Genomic DNA, 17859 nt, shown 5'->3' on the forward strand with positions numbered 1-17859 from the left:
GAAGGAGGTCGCGGAGTCGGGCGAAGGGTAAGGACGCTTTGACGTGTCTAACGGCGGCCAGTCTGACGTCCCGGCTGGCCCGCGGAGGTACCGACGCTCGCGCCTCGCTCTTTATCGCTCCTTCCTCTCGCTTCGTTCCTCTCCACCTTCTCCATTTTCTTCTTTTCTCCGACCTGTCCTTACTTCTACGACGAGAAGGTCACCGTTGGATCACCGGTTCGATTACTCTCTCTCTCTCTCACCTGTCGCGGCTTCGGAAAGGATCCACCGATCGGTCTCCGCGTCACATCGTCGACATGGGCGTCTTCTTCATCGCGAGGCTGGTTCTGCGATCGCTCAGCGCCAAGTGGCAGCGGCAAGCGAAGAGAGGGATCTTCAGGAAGTACCGATATCAACGCGGATTCTATTGAAGAGATAGAGAGAAAGATAGAAGCAATTCCATCCGTCCCGCTCCTCCGGCCCGCTCGTTGGACCGCTCGTTGCCGGCGTCCCTCTCGCGTTCGCCTCATTGTGCATCGTTGCGGTCCGGCCGCTTGTTAAAGCAACCTGCCGCGCGGCTCGTTGAACCCACACGAGGTGCGGTTATTCTCGCGGTGCGAACAGGTCGAAACTGGTTCATTAGTCATCGCCGCATTTTTTCGTCCCGTTCGCCGCGTCGATAGCTCCTCTCTCTTCTTTCTCCTCTGTCGATTCATTCTCTCTCTCTCTCGCTCGCTCGCTCGCTCGCTATGTCTCGCTCCGTCCGCCGCTTGGAGCAAGAGACATTTTTCTTTCCGCGTCGCCGCGGCTTTATCCTCGCACCATTCCTTTTTTCGTTCTCGCAAAAGTTGGCAAGCAACAAGGCGAGCAACGCTTGAGATCAAAGGTAGCGTTGATCGCTACCGTTTCTGCGACTCTCATTCGTCAGCCACTTTTTACCGTCTATCGTCTTCTCGGGCCGAGACGCAGTTCGGCGCGTGCAATAAACCAGATAAGGTGGGAAGTATCGTGTCGACTTTGCTACTTCACGCGCATCCTTCGCGCCGCCGAGAGGATTATTACTCTTCTCGTCGTCGTCGTCGTGTGATTGTGCAGCTGACATTCGCGCGTCCTTGGATAACGACGATTTTTTTCCTCATCGAGGACAATCGACATCTGTCGATTCCCCGTCCGATTGATCCCGTCCGAGCTCACGTCGATTGTCGACCGGCTGGCAACCGCCGTTGAAGCTGCGTCAATATTCTATTATCCCCTAGAGAGAGAGGGAACCTCCCAGGGGGAGACCGCGATATCCCGTTGATATCGATTGATGATTGTCGTCCTCGCGGAAACCATGATGGAGTTTGAAACTCAAGCGCTGATCGACCTTTGCTTCATCTCCGTCCCGCTCACCAGGGCAAGGTACTGTCGCGCGCGAGTGCAGCTTGAAAGATCGTTCGATTAAAGATCGTTGTTATTTTACTTGTTGAAGAATTATACGGGGCGATTATTGGGAAACCACAAGATTTGGAGAAAGTGTTCGTGGGGCCGAAATAGACCGAACAAGTCCTGTAAACATAGGTCCGATTCTCAGCCGTTACGGAATTAATGGGTGTTATGGATAAGCATTGTAAACCAATGATACCACGTGGTCGGATCAGGCTCTCAGTCGCACACAACTAAAAGTCACGGACACGTAGTGTAAGGGAAACAATAGTTTCCTAATTATAAGCATTTATTTTGACGTTTATTTGTCGAAGTCATTTAGTCAAGTACCACTGAGAAAAAGATCTCTTCAAATTCGATAGATTTTATTGCATCGAAGCAAATTTCATCATTGGCACGCTCCAAAGAAAACTAATGTTTCGATTAATAAGTACGATTGTTAGACTCTTCAACGAATGTGTATCTTTATCTTAAATAAAAAATTTGTTTGATACGAAAGATAATCTTCTTATAAAGAAATTATTCGTTTCATTTTACATATTTATCGTGACCAAATAATATTTTATTCGATTAAAATATATTGCTTCAAATAATAGTGTTCTTTCCGTTAAGTAATAGAATATTCTTGAATAAGATAATACAATTTTTAGTCAAACAAATATTTCGTATATGTTGCTTCTATGAACACTTTAGTCAAATAAATAGAAATACTAAATCTAAAGGAACAGAATCAGACCCCAAATCTAAAGGAACGGAATCAGACCTGTGTTTGTGAGATTTTTCGTCTATTCTGATCCTCTGTACGCATTGTGCAAATATTGCGATTCTCTCTCCAATTACCCCGTGTGTCCGTGTGTATGTGTATATAGTATTACATATTCTGGAATACGTAAAAAGTAAGGACGTATTGAGTTAACCGCGAAAATAACTCCGAGAAACTAATTTCAACGAGTAATTAAAAATCACTATAATTAAAGGTCAACTTAAAAGAAGTGTGTCGAGAAGTGAATGAATTCCCGTGGATAGCGCCTCTTCGTTACGTCTTAGCATAATCCCACCGCTCTGATTCACACAGGTCTGCGGGGTCCATAGGCGCGCGATCGGCACCCAGCACGCCCCTGCAAGCTGCTCCTGATGGGCCGCAGGCCGCGGGCCAACAATCGATCAGCGGGTCTCAGCTCACCGTGGCCGGCGCCGGCTATCCTCAACCTCCGAGGAGTCCCAGTCACGCGGCCTTGAGATGTAACGACAGGTGAGGCCCCCCCTCTTCGTCGTATCTGCATCCGCTTGAAGCTCCTTTTGCACCTGTCCGCGCACACGTCCGTTAGCACGCACGTTGAATTATGGGTTCCGTGATATTAAATGGAAGCGCACATACGGAGAAAAGAATGCGGCTGAATTTACCGAATGAACGAGCCAAACGTGTTTAGGTCCGAACGAAACGGAATTCCCGCTGATAACAATTGGATTCCGTTCATTCGAACTGGAAATTCTCTTTCCTTCAATCAAAATATATTGGATTTATTTATTATCAGCTGAAGTGTGCCCAATTAATGACGAAGTAACCTCATCGGGAAAGTAAATTGATAAATTATTATAACAATACACGTGTTAAATACATAACATTTATTTCGTTCGAAAGTGACTGGACCGTTTGGGACATGTGACAGGTGTTAAATCTAACACCAAACATTTACTGTCTAAAGTCAAATTTGACTAGAAAAAATCATCTAATAACCGCGCTTCTTTTCGCTCTCTGTCTGCCCGAGTCCCAGTTCGCTCGGCATCTCTCGCAGAATCGAGCCGGCTATCTCGTTTCTTTTCTCGCGACGACGCAATGACGAGCAACTTTGCGTTTTTTTTTTCAGCATAAATACATCATTAGGTAGAATTGAATATGTTATCAAGGTCGAATCTATTCTCTGCTTCCGTGAAACAAGTTCGCATGTGCGGGATCATATCGGCACTCGAAAGTTATCAACGCGTATGGATGATAACTTTGCACACCTGGGCATGGGAGAGAATCAGGGAGGTGGGGAGAGACGAAGGGGGGTGGGAAATCGTCGCGAAAAATAAGACGTTACCTCCACCCGAGAGATAAGATACGTAATTGACTCGTTTATCGGGAAGCGGGGGGATTCTCTACGATATAACTCGCGTATACCGTGTGACATCTTGTATTGATTGGCGCCGTTTGCGTGATGTTATTACAGCGTTTGGATTTTATCGCACGGTGCAAGTGGAAAAACTGACGCGTCGGAACAAGTTTGTCTCGAGAAACGATGAATTTTAGCGAAACAGGGATTGCAGAAATGTACACAAATCGATACTGTGTGTCGATTGTTTCAACGAATAAGATAAAATCTGTAGGAATAATCCTCCGCGGGGAATCGACTCGGTAAACTCGGTAGACTCGGCACGCAAAGAAAAAGAGCTTCTTCAGATTTAGTATTTCTATTTACTTGACTAGAATTTGTTTCGTAGAAGCAACATATACGAGATATTATTTGTTTGAGTAAACATTTCACCGTCTCATTCGAGAAAATTCTGATTTAACAGAAAGAACACCATTGTTCAAAATATCTTTCAATCGAATAAAATATTATTCGGTTACGATAAATATGGTGAAACGAAGCGAATAATTTCTCTGTGAGAAAATTATCTTTCGTTTCGAACAAATTTTTCGTCTGCGATGAAATTGATTAAATTTGAAGAAATCTTTCTCTCCGAGTGTGGACTCGGTATTTTTGCCGCGTGTGTTTTTAACGCTAAAACTGGGCATAGTCGGACGTCGACGTTCGCGTCGCTTTGCGGCATTAAATCTGCGCCGAGAATAGAATTGCGTTTTGAAACAGTTCAATCACACACGCGAATGTTTTGCCGGCATTCTTACGATAGCTTACAATAGCTGCTGCAAACGGCCATTACGACCGTACCAAGCATGGCGTCGTACGATTATACCGTAAAATCGCCTTTTGCGACGGAACTGTCCCGATATTATATATCCGGAACATTAGTTGTCTCGTTTGCATTTTAAGGTGATCCTTGGCTGCGGTCGTCTTAATTAATGATGTCAGAGCGAGTCGAAAGTTCTTAAGGAATACCAGTTGAGGTGAAAAGATACGTCTATGAAATGACACTCGCGATCGGTTGAGCATATTTGTAAAATATTCCGAAAACTTTCCCGCTCTGATAGCACTGAACAACGGCGAAATTTGCCTTGAGAATAATGAATCATTTTGTTATGTATTTTTGTTAAATACACAAATCTGAGAGTATAAGGAATAGTCTCGGTTACATCAGGATTTTGAGAAATCTGCTATTATTTAATTATCTATTTACTTATTTATTTAGTTATTTATTTAAAAAGTCTTGACATATTAATAATTAATGTTAAGACTCTTCGGATACACAATCATGAATAATTTTGATAGCCAGTAAGACAATAATAAATAAAACAAAACAGAAATGTTTTTATTGACACATTATCATCCCCCCGCCAGAATCAATCATCCGCAATTATCTTCCCCGCATGATTATCATTGGTTCTAAAAATTTCTTGTAATCAGACTTCCAACTTCAAAGATCGACAAGATCTAAGAGCTAAAGGAAATATATGAACTTCGATATTCGAGAGAAAAAAAATTATACCGCAGAAAGAGAGAGAGAGAAAGAGAGACTGCATTCTCGCTCACTTGTCGTCGTTTACGCCGTGTCGCTAGAAATGAAAAATTCAAATCGATGAAAATACAACGGGGGAGAATTCCATTATCCGTAGTCCGAGTAAGTTTTATCGATTGCAATGCAAACATGAAATGCAGAAAGAACTGACTTCTTTTTTTCTCTCTCTCTCTCTCTCTCTCTCTTTCTCTTTCCAAGTGACATTATTTCCGGTCTCGTGTGCGATCGCGAGCGTCCATGACTGACCAAACGACGGCAAAACATTGCCGCACCCATCCACCTGCGAATTGCTGTCGATATTCTTGCCCACTCTCTCTCTCTCTCTCTCTCCGTCCAGTAATATTCCCGCCGCGCCTTATCGCATTTTTCTCATCTACTCCTCGTATCTCTAACGTCTCTCTCTTTATCTCGCTCACACACATTATACTTCACACGCACACGCGATTATCACCACGTCAACTTTCGCGAGTTCCACGAGAGTCGTCCGATCTGCTTAATCGACGCCGATGGTGCCGCGGACGCTACGATCGCTCTCCCACGTGTTATCGCCGGCAGCGGATTGTTAAGCTGCGGGGACGGCGTGCACCAGTTAAGCGTTATGCCGCGCGCCGATCGGTCGTCCGCGTGTTCTCGCGTGCGAACATCACGAGTCCACCCTCCGGTGTCGGCTTCGTCAACGTTGTTTTCCGTCAAGGGGAACTCTGTATGACGAGTCAGTGAGAGAGGGTTCTCGCTTCTCTCATCGCTTTCTCACGCACGATTTTCGCCACCGCCCAAATTCCTTGCGAGGAATTTCAACGCGTGGAACGTGAGGAACTTTGATTCCCGATTGAAGCCGCTCGGATGAAAACACCCGGTTAATTGGAGGAAGTGAATTCACGTTGTCTCGTTATCCCGCGCGTTATTTCTCTCAATGAAATTCGAGTAGGGATACAGGAAATCCTTGACGAACGTTTCGAGAGGGCACTCGACAATGGCAGAATCGCAGGAGATGTGGGGCAACGATCTCTGGAGCATCACTTTCCCGAGGAAAATAAGCAGATCGACCTCTCAACGAAGAAGCAGCTCCGCCGAGCTTCTGAACGAAATGTGCGAATCGCTCGTTGATTTGCTCGATGGTATTTTCAGACTAATTCGTCACTCCTCCGAAAGCGGTGCGTCTTCCAGTGAGGGAAGTGAGAAAGGGGATTTCGAGAAGTCGATTTATAGTGATCCTTGCATTGATTACACAGGGCAAAATATTATTGTTTATCATATATTGTTTTATTGTTTATTATATACTGCGAAGAAGAGCAATTACTCAGTTCATTTTTTTCTTTCTCTCGTGCAACGGTTATATTGAACAAAGAATGTTTTCTTGATAATAGTATTAAAATATACTTATCGTAAATGTTAGATAAGTTTACCAAGATTTATTCACTGGATCTAATTATTTACTTGAAAGAAGAGTTTGTTCTCTCTTCAAGAATGTTGTAAACTTTGCGGGGGAAAACTTAAATTCGGTTAATTTGAACATATAAGTAACACCGAAGTTTCAGTTTTAGTGTTTTAATTTAATATTCTTAAAGTTGAAGTACTAAGTTTACTAAGATTCAGGATATATTTTGAGTAAATTTGATGCGTATGATGAACTTATACTTGCGGATTTATGAATCTGAGAAATACTCAAAACAAATAATGTTTAATGCGGTATATATTTTTCTGTGCGCAACAGTAGTTTCTCCGAAACTTTTTCTATCATAAGAATTGCAAACTTTTTCAAACTAACGACAGAAATTGTATTGATAGAAAATTGAAAACTACGAATAGAAAATATAAATTTTTTCCAATTATCTCTTTAATATTGACTAGTTGTAATTAAACATTATTCGCCAAAATATCAGTGCTTCGACACTCATTTGCCTTGTGTGACACTCATTTGCATTTGTTATTTCCTCCAACTGATCCTCGAGCATAGCAACACTAAATTATCATTTCCCTTCCAAAATTGAACTTGCATAATTTTCTAAACAAAGTAGCTCGTACAACAGATAATATTTATCCGTAGTATTGGCGAGTGATATAGTATTTTTCTCCCTTTTTAGTCACCTTTCGAAGCCGCTGAGTAGGAGCACACCATCGATGGCAGCTGGCGGTGGCGCGCAGACTCCAGCAAAGGTTAGCAGATCCTCCTCGAGGTCGTCGCCGACGTCCACCAGCAGCGCGAGACAGAAAAAATTCCATAGGCACTTCAGTCAGGTAAAACGAAGATCGTCAGCTTACATGCCGCGTATCGTCAAGCTCGTGAACGTAGAACGCGAATCGAGTCCAAATAATAATAATATATTAATTAATTGAAAATATTTGTGGAAAGGTTAATGCAGATTGTATATAAGAAAGGTACCTGGCGCTAAAAATATAATATAAAAATATCATAAAGTATAATATAATAAAATATAGTGGAAAAGATATAATTGACAATCTTGATTCGTTTAACGTAAAAGGTTGATTCATCACATTCGTCCGGAAGCTAATCCGCTACGTGCGTCACTACACGTTTAAACATTAATATCCTCCCACAGATTAAAAATTAATTAATAAGATGTTCATCACGGAGAAAATGTGGGAAATCGCGTTGAAGGACTCCATTATCGCATTATTTACTCCCCATCCCCGTCCAGTATGAATTAACGTCTCAGGATGTGGGATGTGAACGCGGACGTCACTGCATGCTCCGCTTCGCAACAGCGTTTGCTCTCGCGTTATACGATATAAAAATACTTCCCCTTGCTGCGTCGGTGAACTTCGGGGAGACAAAAGATCCGTCGCTTCCGTCATTTGCGAAAGATATCCGGAGCAGAGAGAGAGATAGAGAGAGATAGAGAGAGACATAGGCGGTCGAGTTTCACAACGCGCGAGCCTCAAAAGAGACGAACTGAAAGTTATCGCTTCCTCCGACTCGGACTTGGCTTCGATTGCGTTCTCCGTGATTCTTACGCTAAGGACGAGTACAAATAATCGAGAGAGATGCATCTCAAGGATTTGCAACTTGTCGAATAGCGTGCGAATGGCGTATCGCGTTGTATCAATTGTGCGGAGTAACGAATGCAACCGTACAAGCGAACAAAAGCGACGCAGGCTCGCTCGATATTCAAGGAATGTTTCGTAAACGAGATATCGCGTATCCGTTCGAAACAGAGTTCATCTCCCCGGCGAAGCGGTAACTCGTGACTGAGTCGATTGAATTAAATATAGAAATTTGGAAATTAAGATAAAAAATTTAGAATTTAATTCTACAAATTGAAAGGTAGAATTTAGAAATTTAATTAAGTTTAAAAATTAATTTTTTAGAAATTAAATTTAGGAATTTGGAAATTAAAGTCCGAAAATTTAGAATTTAATTGAAAAAAATTTAGAAGTTGAGAAAAATGTAGAAAATTGGGGGGAAAAAGGATTGACGAACTTTTGAAGGAGGCAAGTCCCTTTCCTCACCTCTCGCCGGGAAACCGAACGGGAGGCTCGCCCCGCATAAGCGTAACGACGATGCGCGTCTCGTCGCACCGGCGAAAGAGCAGTACCGACCTAATGCGTAGTCTTCGAAATTTCGCGACCAGGTGGCGGAGGACGAGCGCGTGCTGAACTATTACAGCTGCGCGCTGGTCGGCGACATCCTGCTGCAGGGTCACCTGTATATCACGCCCAACTACTTCGCGTTCTACAGCAACGTGTTCGGCTACGTGACCAAGCTGCTGATACCGACGGTGTCGGTGCTGAAGATCAGCAAGGAAAAGACCGCCCGCATCATACCGAATGCGGTGGCGGTGGCGACCGAGGAGGAGCGCCACGTTTTCTGCTCGCTGCTCTCGAGGGACTCGACCTTCAAGCTGATGAAGCAGGTCTGGGACGCGGCGATGGAGCCCCGGACACCGGACGTCCTGCCGTCGCTCGCCAGCGACAGCAAGCTCCTTACGCCCGACACGTTGCTGGTGGACGATTCCGAGGAGGTGAACGCCGAGGAGGACGAGTCGAGCATGTCCGAGAGCGGCACCGATCTCACCTCGAGGCCGCCGACCGTCTGCACCGACACCGACGGGGCGCCGGTCGCCTTGAACAGGCCGAGTTTGCCGGTCGCCAGGTGAGTTTTCGGCTTTCATTCGGGAGGTAACTTGCGAATCGCGGATGGACCCACGCGATCGGCACGTGCGACTTTTCTTCGAAATCCTCCGCATCATTCGAGATCGAATGCTGAGAAAGGAAGCGACCGAATCGACAAAAATCGACGGTCGGTCTTGTTCGACAAAAAAATGTTGCGTCCGCTGGAAAAAATCACACAATGTTTTAAGTCACGTTACATTGACGTGTTGCTGATGCAATCGTTGAGCCAGCTGATAACTCATTGCTGAAATTATGTCATTCCTTTAAATGGCCCAGCGAGTGTTTTCTATGCAAGTGAAGTCTCGCTGGTCCCGTCATTTTTCTTTTTCACGTGCGACCAGGCGATATCACTGGGTCAGTATTCTTCCCTTATTAGATCCCGTTTACTTTCCCGTCCGCAGGTTGGAGAGCTCGGTAGTAACGAGGCCGCTGACACCGGGCCGATTCGGCGTATTGAGATCCTTGTTCGCTGGATTGAGGCCTGGCACGTTGATTACGATACTGGTGTTCTTGGCGGCTCTCCTGATGGCTCTCTACGTGTCGGCCGCTGTAATGTTGATGCGTATTGAGAATCTGCACACCGTGTACGTGAACCACCCGCTGGTCTCGCCGGAGCGTTTTACACACGACCGACTGCTGCATTATCTCAACACGAACCTGGATCAAATAATCAAGGTGAGGCGTCCTGTTCGGTTCGTCCGTTCGATCGCGCGCGCAGCGGTTCGAGAGTAAGAGTTCCGAGTGCCGAAACTCTGAATCTTAATCCAAATTTCTTAGAAAGTGCCTTTAAAGCGCCTTAAACACTTCAACCGGAATTGGAAGGCATTATTGGGGTTCTGTGTATCTTACTAACCCGTGTCAGAGTACGGATTGAGATTGAGATCGAGATTCAGGTTTAGTGAACTTCGCTCCGCGAAATTTCAACTCAGTCCCAATCTTAATCCGTATTCTGAATCAACGGTGGATCCGTCGGTCGGCCGACCGATCGATCGTCGGCAAAATGTGACCCCTGCCGCTCATCTCAGGAACCGGCTTGCTCGCAGGTACGTCAGAGCCTGCAGACGCTGTCGCAGCAATTCGTGACGATGAGTCAGGGCAGCGAGACGAGCCCGGCCATGTCTGGCGGCGTGGTGGAGCCGGAGGACGCGCCGAGTTAGCCCACGATCGGGCTGAGCGATCCAATTCAACCGAACAGCACGAGGCCCGGTCGCCTCGCTGTGGCGCGAGGCGTCGCCTCGTGAGGGACGTCAATGTCGTCGCCGCTGTCACTTCGTCGTCGCCGCACTTTTACCGCCGCGGAAACGAGACTCCTCGCCGAGAGAGATTCGTCGCGGCGTGGTGGTCGTCGTCACCATGTCTTATTATCATCCAGAGGTTCACGGGAGAGAGAGAGAGAGAGAGAGAGAGAGAGAGAGAGAGAGAGAGAGAGAGAGANAGAGAGAGAAAGAGATCGCAGCTCATGAAAGACGAAATTCCCGTGCGAACCTCGAGCGAATTCGCGCGATATTTAGGCCGCTTCACATACACAGCACATGCGTTTTATGTATTAACGCGTATGTACGATGACACACACTCCCACATGTAATACTTACGCACACACATATACACACACACATATATATATATGTACAATGACACAAAAACAGACAGTACATGTATGTAAAAGTACCTCAAACGAGCGAAGGCGACGAGGGTGAGAAGCGCGCGGCGAGCGAGCGAAGAGGTTCTCTCGCTTTTTTGTTTCCTTTTCATTTCTTTATGAACTAGTCACGTGTGTACCTAAGCCCCGGGGTATACGGCAAAAAGAAGCAAAATGAACAAAATGATATATGTATATATACATAGTATATATATATGTATACATAGTTATATATATATATATAAAAGTATCTATAAAACATACAGATATAGAGTAATAATGCATATTTCGCGATTATACCTGTTCGTTAATTATGTATTTCGAGCTAGTCGGGCACTACCCTATTTCACCTGCTGCTGTACTAAAAAAAAAGTCGACACTTATTACATAGCGCGTCACAATTATGCGTGATTAATATCGTATCTCGCGACATCAAGCGGGCGCGCGTCGCGCGCCGAGCGACGATACTTCGCCCGCGATAAGTATTGACCGAGATACAAAGGAAATTCGCTTACTTTCTCCGCTCCACATATTAGCTCTTTCAGTACCTTCCTTGAGCTCGAGTAGATTTGGTGAATGGTGAAACTTCGATCGGACCACCGCACCTTCTCCCGTTCATTTCCGAACTCGGGCGAAACGTTCGCCGCGGCTTTGATTTTTTTCCTCACTATCTTTGGACTATCTATATTTCGAAAGTACGCTGTTACAGCGGAGACAGAAAAGATTTGTGACGTCGAACGACGATGTATGAATAACGATAAAACTACAAATGTAAATAGAGAGAGAGAGAGAAAGAGGATATGTGTCGCGATTCTTTTCATATTTTAATTTCAAAATCGAGATCCGTGTTATTTTAACAACTCAAGTTCCATCTTTCCGAATTATTTCACTTTTTACTCACTGATAACACAAAATTGACTTATCAACGTTGATTTATTAACGTTTACGTAGCGTCGTGTAGCCGATTTTCTGTCTGTATATTCTCTCACATACGCGTAACGTGACCCGAAGCGCAACACACAAATCGGGGAAGGTCTAAACGAGGCGGAATAAAAGGACAACTCTCGTCCAAATATTAATAACGTTTGCATATTTGTATCTCACGTCGCGCGGGCTTTGAGAGAACATTTACTTAGCGCGAAGTAGACGGAGAGCCTGTTGCAAGGAAACTGAATATGAATCTGGGGAGGCCGCTGAACGTCCTTCTATGTCTAACTAGGTACTGAAAGGGTTAAGAACTGCGTACCCCTCGGACGGACCCGGAGACGCCCGTGAGAATTCATGGTTCTCCTGTGCGCGACTGTTCCTATTGCGTTCTCGATTGTTTCTGGAAGTAACGACTGCGTATATATTTCTTCTGGATTCGAGGCGGTCACGCGAGTCTTCTATGTCGAAAGTGGCTCTGGCCTCGAGCTCTCGGTGAACACACGCCAGGGCTTGAGAGAATCCGATCGGTTAGTGTGCGACGTCGTGAGTGAGAAAATTTGCGCTGTTCAGTTCATTCCACTTGCGTCCAATTTGCCGCTGATAACACATTGTATGAAATCTCGAATTCTTTTCCTTTTTTTCATATATATATATATATATCATATATATCATATACATATATATCATATATACATAGATATATGATATATGATATATATACATATATATGGTACCCAAAGAGTCGGGAAAGCATTGTAAGAATACGAAAATGGCTGTGATTAGGATTTTTGTTGCGTAGCTTTCGCCGTTTTTATTTGGGACTTTGGGCCGACACGTGGAAAGTAGTCGGAGGATACGTAGATAAAATATTTTTCTACTAATTTTTAAGTTGGGACATTTGATTATAAATTATTATAATACCGAGGGCAGCGTTACGCATATTACACATACTTTCGGACGTGAGTTTACATCGATACTTCGGCTTGAGTTTGCTGTATCGAGAGATGGTATTTTTTTTCGGACTAAAATATAGATTGTTCGTTGTTTTTTCTTGAAATTTCATCCCTTGGCGCACACTTTCGAGATAAACGGCTCGCGCGCGCGCGCGCGAGTGTGCTTGTGAAATGTTTCGTTCGCTCGTGAGTGAACTTGAAAATCATCGCACTACGTGTGCTTTCCTACGGGATGACGGAGGAATGTTCGAGGAGGAGAAAAAAAGAAAAAAAAAAAGAACAGAAAATCAGAAGTGTTATTATATTCGTGGTTATAAAAAACCTGGGAAAGAAGGTGGTTGACTGTGATAATAGGATCGTGGATGCGTCTCGCGCGGAGACAGAACGATCGCGCTTGACCGAGTGCGAATTTTCGTTCCGTTCGTGAGAGAGAGACAGAGAGCGAAACCGTGAACTTCTCTCCTCTCCCTCTCTCTCGAGGAAAAAAAACGTTAAAAACCCGATTTATCTGCAAAGCATGACTGTTGTGATGCGACAAGATGACGATGATGATCGTTCTAAGAGTTCTCAGGAAGAAGGAACGAAAGAAAAGGGGACGGAATCGGTGTTAAGCGCGATCGTTCTCTCCCCCGAGTTCAATATGGGATCTAAGAGAAGTGCTGTTACATTAATTAGCTATATATATTTAGGAAAGTGTAAAGAGAAGAAACTCCCTTAAGCGTTGTTTTCTACGTTGGTACATACACATGTTGTATATCGTTTAATTAATTAGTATTCATTATACATACACACACACATACACACACACATATATATATATATATACATATATATATATATATATATATATGGTGGGATATATTCGATACACACGCACGGTATATACTACGCGGTTACCTTAAGTTTCGACTCTATCGGGCTATTGTTGTGTCGTCGCTTCTGTTCTGTCACCGAGCAGCAGACGTTGCATTCGTTTGTCACTCGCGCGAAAAGGCGGCGCGAAACAAAGGTCGGCAAGCAGCCGTCGAGAAATTCCAGCGAAAATTCGCTCTCTCCGTTCACAACTTTTTCCGCCTTCGAGACGGGATAATCATGTGAGGCGCGGGGCGAAAGAGGTTAAATTCCTTTAATTGCGCGTCCCAGCACGAGAAACGCGCGCTCGACTTCGACTCGCGTCGATTCCGTCGACGCGAAAAAAAGAAACGTTTCGCAGCAACGGCGGCAGTTACCCGCCGAACGAAGTGAGAGAGAAAGAGACAGAGAAAGACATACACACATGCATATATACATATACATGCCTGACGCGTATCTCATTGTTAATGACTCATTAAAGGCGGAAACCGGTGCGACGAGGAGCGGGCCCGAATCGCTTCTCGCCGGACGTTCCGATAAGCTTCCCAAGTAGAAATTAAACTAGTTCCTAGCCAGCAACCGGCCAGTAATTCTCTAACCAGCTAGTCTCTGATCGGTCTTACTGGCCGAAAACTTACAAGTTTGTGGGAGACTTGCTTTGACAGTAACTGGATGGTAAAACCAGCCAGTTTCTGTCCAGCTCCCAATCAAATTTTGAGCATTTCATTCGTGTACTGTTTCACTTATTTATTATTTTGCCCAGTTGCCTGCCAGGAAATGGCGAAGAAACACGGGCAAGAGTTTTAAGAGTTTTTGCTGGATAAAAAGTGTCCAGTGTTAACTTACAATTTTTTTTTTTTAACATTTAGTTTATGGCAAATAACTGACCGAGAAGTAATAGTTAATATTTTTTCGGAAAGTTTCTGAACAGTTACTGTCATTAATTAATTCAAGCCGGTAAAAACTGCCTGGTTTCTGTCTAGCGATTAGTTTTCCCCCAACATTTTTCTGCTCGGGAATTCAAGCTCGGAAATACGCAAAAGCCTGATCTGTCGCCTGACCATCGCGTCGTTGCGCGATGAATCCTCAGAATTTCTGACATTCATCACCTTTCGAATCCACGCGAACCGACGGACAAAAAGATTCGCGATAGATATCAATTTTTCGAAACTCGTCTCACCTGTCTTGTCTGTCCCGATAAACCCGACAGCCCGTTTCCGGCTTGTCTCTCTTTCTCGAGAGAAAGGCTATCAACGAGAGAGACTTGTCGAGTTTTCTGTTTACAAACAAGAAATAGGGGGATTATTGGGAGAATCTAAGTGAATCCGATCGGCGGGAATGACGTGAGGAGATCGCAAAGATCTTCTCTAATTGTGATTGTTATCATTCGATTTCTCTAGTTTCTCAATATGTGACAAAGAGGGGGTTGAAATTACCAGGAACGATCCCGTGCCGGGGAACTAAGAGCGATTTGGGATAAAAATGTGCAAGGGACAAGATTCGAGCTGATGATCACGAGGGATCGTAGCCAATAAACGCGACAGCCAAGTCCAGTGCCAAATTTGGTAGAAATCGGGGTGAAAAGAAAAAGAAGAGAGAAACCACGAAAAACGAAGACACGCTTGCTCCTGTGATTGTCGTGCGCTCGTACAGCTTTTCCGCCGCATTAGGGAGTCGATGTTAAAATCCCGCTACCTAGAACAAAGTTACGTCGAAGAAGTACGTTCGAGAAAAGGTTTTCACAAGACAGAACAGCGTTATCTACCGTGGTGTCGGTCGTCGACTCGCGATCGTGGTGAAAAAGAAACGACGGAATTTCTCACCGGCGAGAGAGACATGCAGGATCGAAAATAATTAGCGAATAATCTCTCGCTACTACCGAGAAATCTCACTGAGCGAAATTTTATGGAAGTGAAATGTGGAAAGAAAATTAATTCTTCTTTTGAATGCGCGACAATGAGCCTTTCCAAAATTTGTGACGAGCATAGTTTGAAACTACCGTCAAGAAAATATTCTTTGTTGAATGTGACCATTTTTTAAAAGAAGGATGATAAATTGAGCGATCGAGTAATTCTTTCTAACCAATGGAATGATGTGTTTCTGTATGTAAAATTGACTTGTTATTCAATTCAACGTTACGTCTAGATAAAATAGAAAGTGACGATGACGTCGGAATGAAATTCATAGAAAAATGCTTCGAAGTTGACGAATTTCTCCAAGTCAGATTTCAACGTCGACGTTGACAAACACGAATTTTTCCAAATTAGACTTCTTCGACGATGATCCATGTTTCGTCATATAAAAAGAAAAGAAAGAGAGAAGAATCATTTCGATTCACTTATCCGTTTATCTTCGAAGGTTCGCCGACTTCGTCGGACTTTTGCGAATGATTGCGAACTCACGACCGACACCGTGAACGAAATCGGTGACGAAGGACATTCTTTCCACGTAAACGACGCGAGACGCGTGGTGGGGAGGGAGGGCCGCGGAAGCGCGAGGGATGACACGAAGTAAGACGCGAAACATATATATATATATATATATATATATATATATATAACAGACAGTGAATCCCCCGAAATCTGGAAATTACCGACGTTGCGTTAGTTGATTGTATTGCGTAGAGTGCGGTAGAACCTATTCCTCGTTCTTGTTTACGTACGACTGCTACTTGCCTTACCGTAACAATGTTTTTAGACATTTTAGATGGGTGCTCAACACACGGTCCATTTATCTAAGGATACGCGAGTGTGTGTATGCGGCGAGATTAAGGGCGGTCGCGCCTCGTATATCGCGTCGCGAATTTCAGCGTGTTGCCGTGATTCGAAAAATTCAAACGAGCGTTCACTACAATTCTCATATTCGTTACTCATTTTCTCACATTCTTTCGTATTCTTCCTACGTACACACACACACACACACACACATAGAAAAATACATACTACGTGCAAATAAATATCACTCGTTTCGAGAATTTCATAAGTTCATATATCCGTAGTATATATTACAACTTCGTCGCAAGCGTCGAATTTATTTCAAATATCTTCTGAATCTCCTGGTAAGTTCAGCAATTTCGATCGGAAATGTTGAATTAAAACGAAAATGGTGTTGTTCCTTTAAATTGGCCTAATTTTTTTTCGCGCAATGAAGCTTTGTAATATTCTTGCAAAGAGAGTAAATTCTTTTTTTAAGTACGTGATAATGAGCTGTTCTAAGATTTGCAATGAGCATATTTTGAGGCCGTTGTCACGAAAATATTCTTTGTTTAAGACAACCATTACTTAAAAGAATGAAAGTAATCGCTTTTCTTAACAGTAGAATGATACTTTTCTGTGTGTAGAATTGACTTATTAAATTAAACGTTACAATATGCGGATAGGAGAGAAAATGACGATGACCTTGAGATAACGTCAAAATGACGAGAAAGTGATCGAGAAAAGCGAATCATTTTCTTGTTATTGTGATTTTTTGTTCTACCTGGGTATTCCATATCTTCCTTTGGGTAAATACTTATCCTATTTAAATCATCGCTATCTCTAAACGATCGATTGTACGATAAATTCGAAGATTACATAAAATTATGACCCATAAATAATCATCAGTTTCTATCAGTTCGGAGATGACGGCACGCGGATCAGTTCAACGCGATATCCGAGGCGCACAATTCGCGGATCAGCAGGAGGATCTAATATTTGTTAAGAAATTTGCGTGGCCGCAAAATATCGAAAAAGAGAGAGAGAGAGAGAAAGAAAGTATGTATGAGAGAAAGAGTGAGAGAGAGAAAGAGAAAGAGAAAGAGATTCGTGTCCGTAATCGGATCTCGTAATTGTTGCGCGCACGCGAACACGAGCGTGGCGAGATGGAATCCAAAAAACTACAGACAAGACCAATAATTTACTACGTAATTTGTGTAGCTCGATACACAGAACGCAGAAATAAATTTCATGAAAACCATCCACAGTGTTCCGTGCGAATTTCCTTCCAGAACGCGCTGACTTCCCCCTGTCTCCTCGCTAATCGGCTCCTGACCGCAACGACCGAAACCTCCACCCACGTGAGTCCACTCCGATTTATCGCTGTTAATTACCGCTGCATTGTAGGTGGGATAAGATAAGGGGAGCGACTTTCCAATTAAAAGTCTCGTTCCGGTCGTGCGGCCGCGGCTGTACACTATTGAACCGTCGCAACCTTTCTGCGCGCCAGGGAGCCAAAGGAAGTCGACGATCTCCACGTTTCCACGTACGGTGTTTCATTTCCGTGTGATCAAAA

General features: G+C 44.0%; 1 protein-coding gene across 2 annotated transcripts in view; it reads left to right on the forward strand.

Moving 5' to 3' along the window:
• LOC106745348 overlaps nt 1–17544 on the forward strand; it is a 76799-nt gene extending 59255 nt beyond the window's left edge. Inside the window, exons 4-8 of one of the 2 annotated variants that reach the window (XM_014620890.1) lie at nt 2480–2656; nt 7170–7323; nt 8658–9199; nt 9621–9894; nt 10263–17544. In XM_014620890.1, coding sequence (XP_014476376.1) covers nt 2480–2656; nt 7170–7323; nt 8658–9199; nt 9621–9894; nt 10263–10376 — 1261 coding nt within the window. In that variant the 3' untranslated portion in view covers nt 10377–17544. The remainder of the gene's footprint in view (nt 1–2479; nt 2657–7169; nt 7324–8657; nt 9200–9620; nt 9895–10262) is intronic. The other variant, XM_014620898.1, reaches the window with a different exon arrangement.
• Nucleotides 17545–17859: the final 315 nt, after the last annotated feature.

The sequence above is a fragment of the Dinoponera quadriceps genome, unplaced genomic scaffold, assembly GCF_001313825.1.
Source record: "Dinoponera quadriceps isolate SergipeBrazil2010 unplaced genomic scaffold, ASM131382v1 scaffold120, whole genome shotgun sequence".
In the NCBI taxonomy this organism is placed as follows: Eukaryota; Metazoa; Arthropoda; class Insecta; order Hymenoptera; family Formicidae; genus Dinoponera; species Dinoponera quadriceps.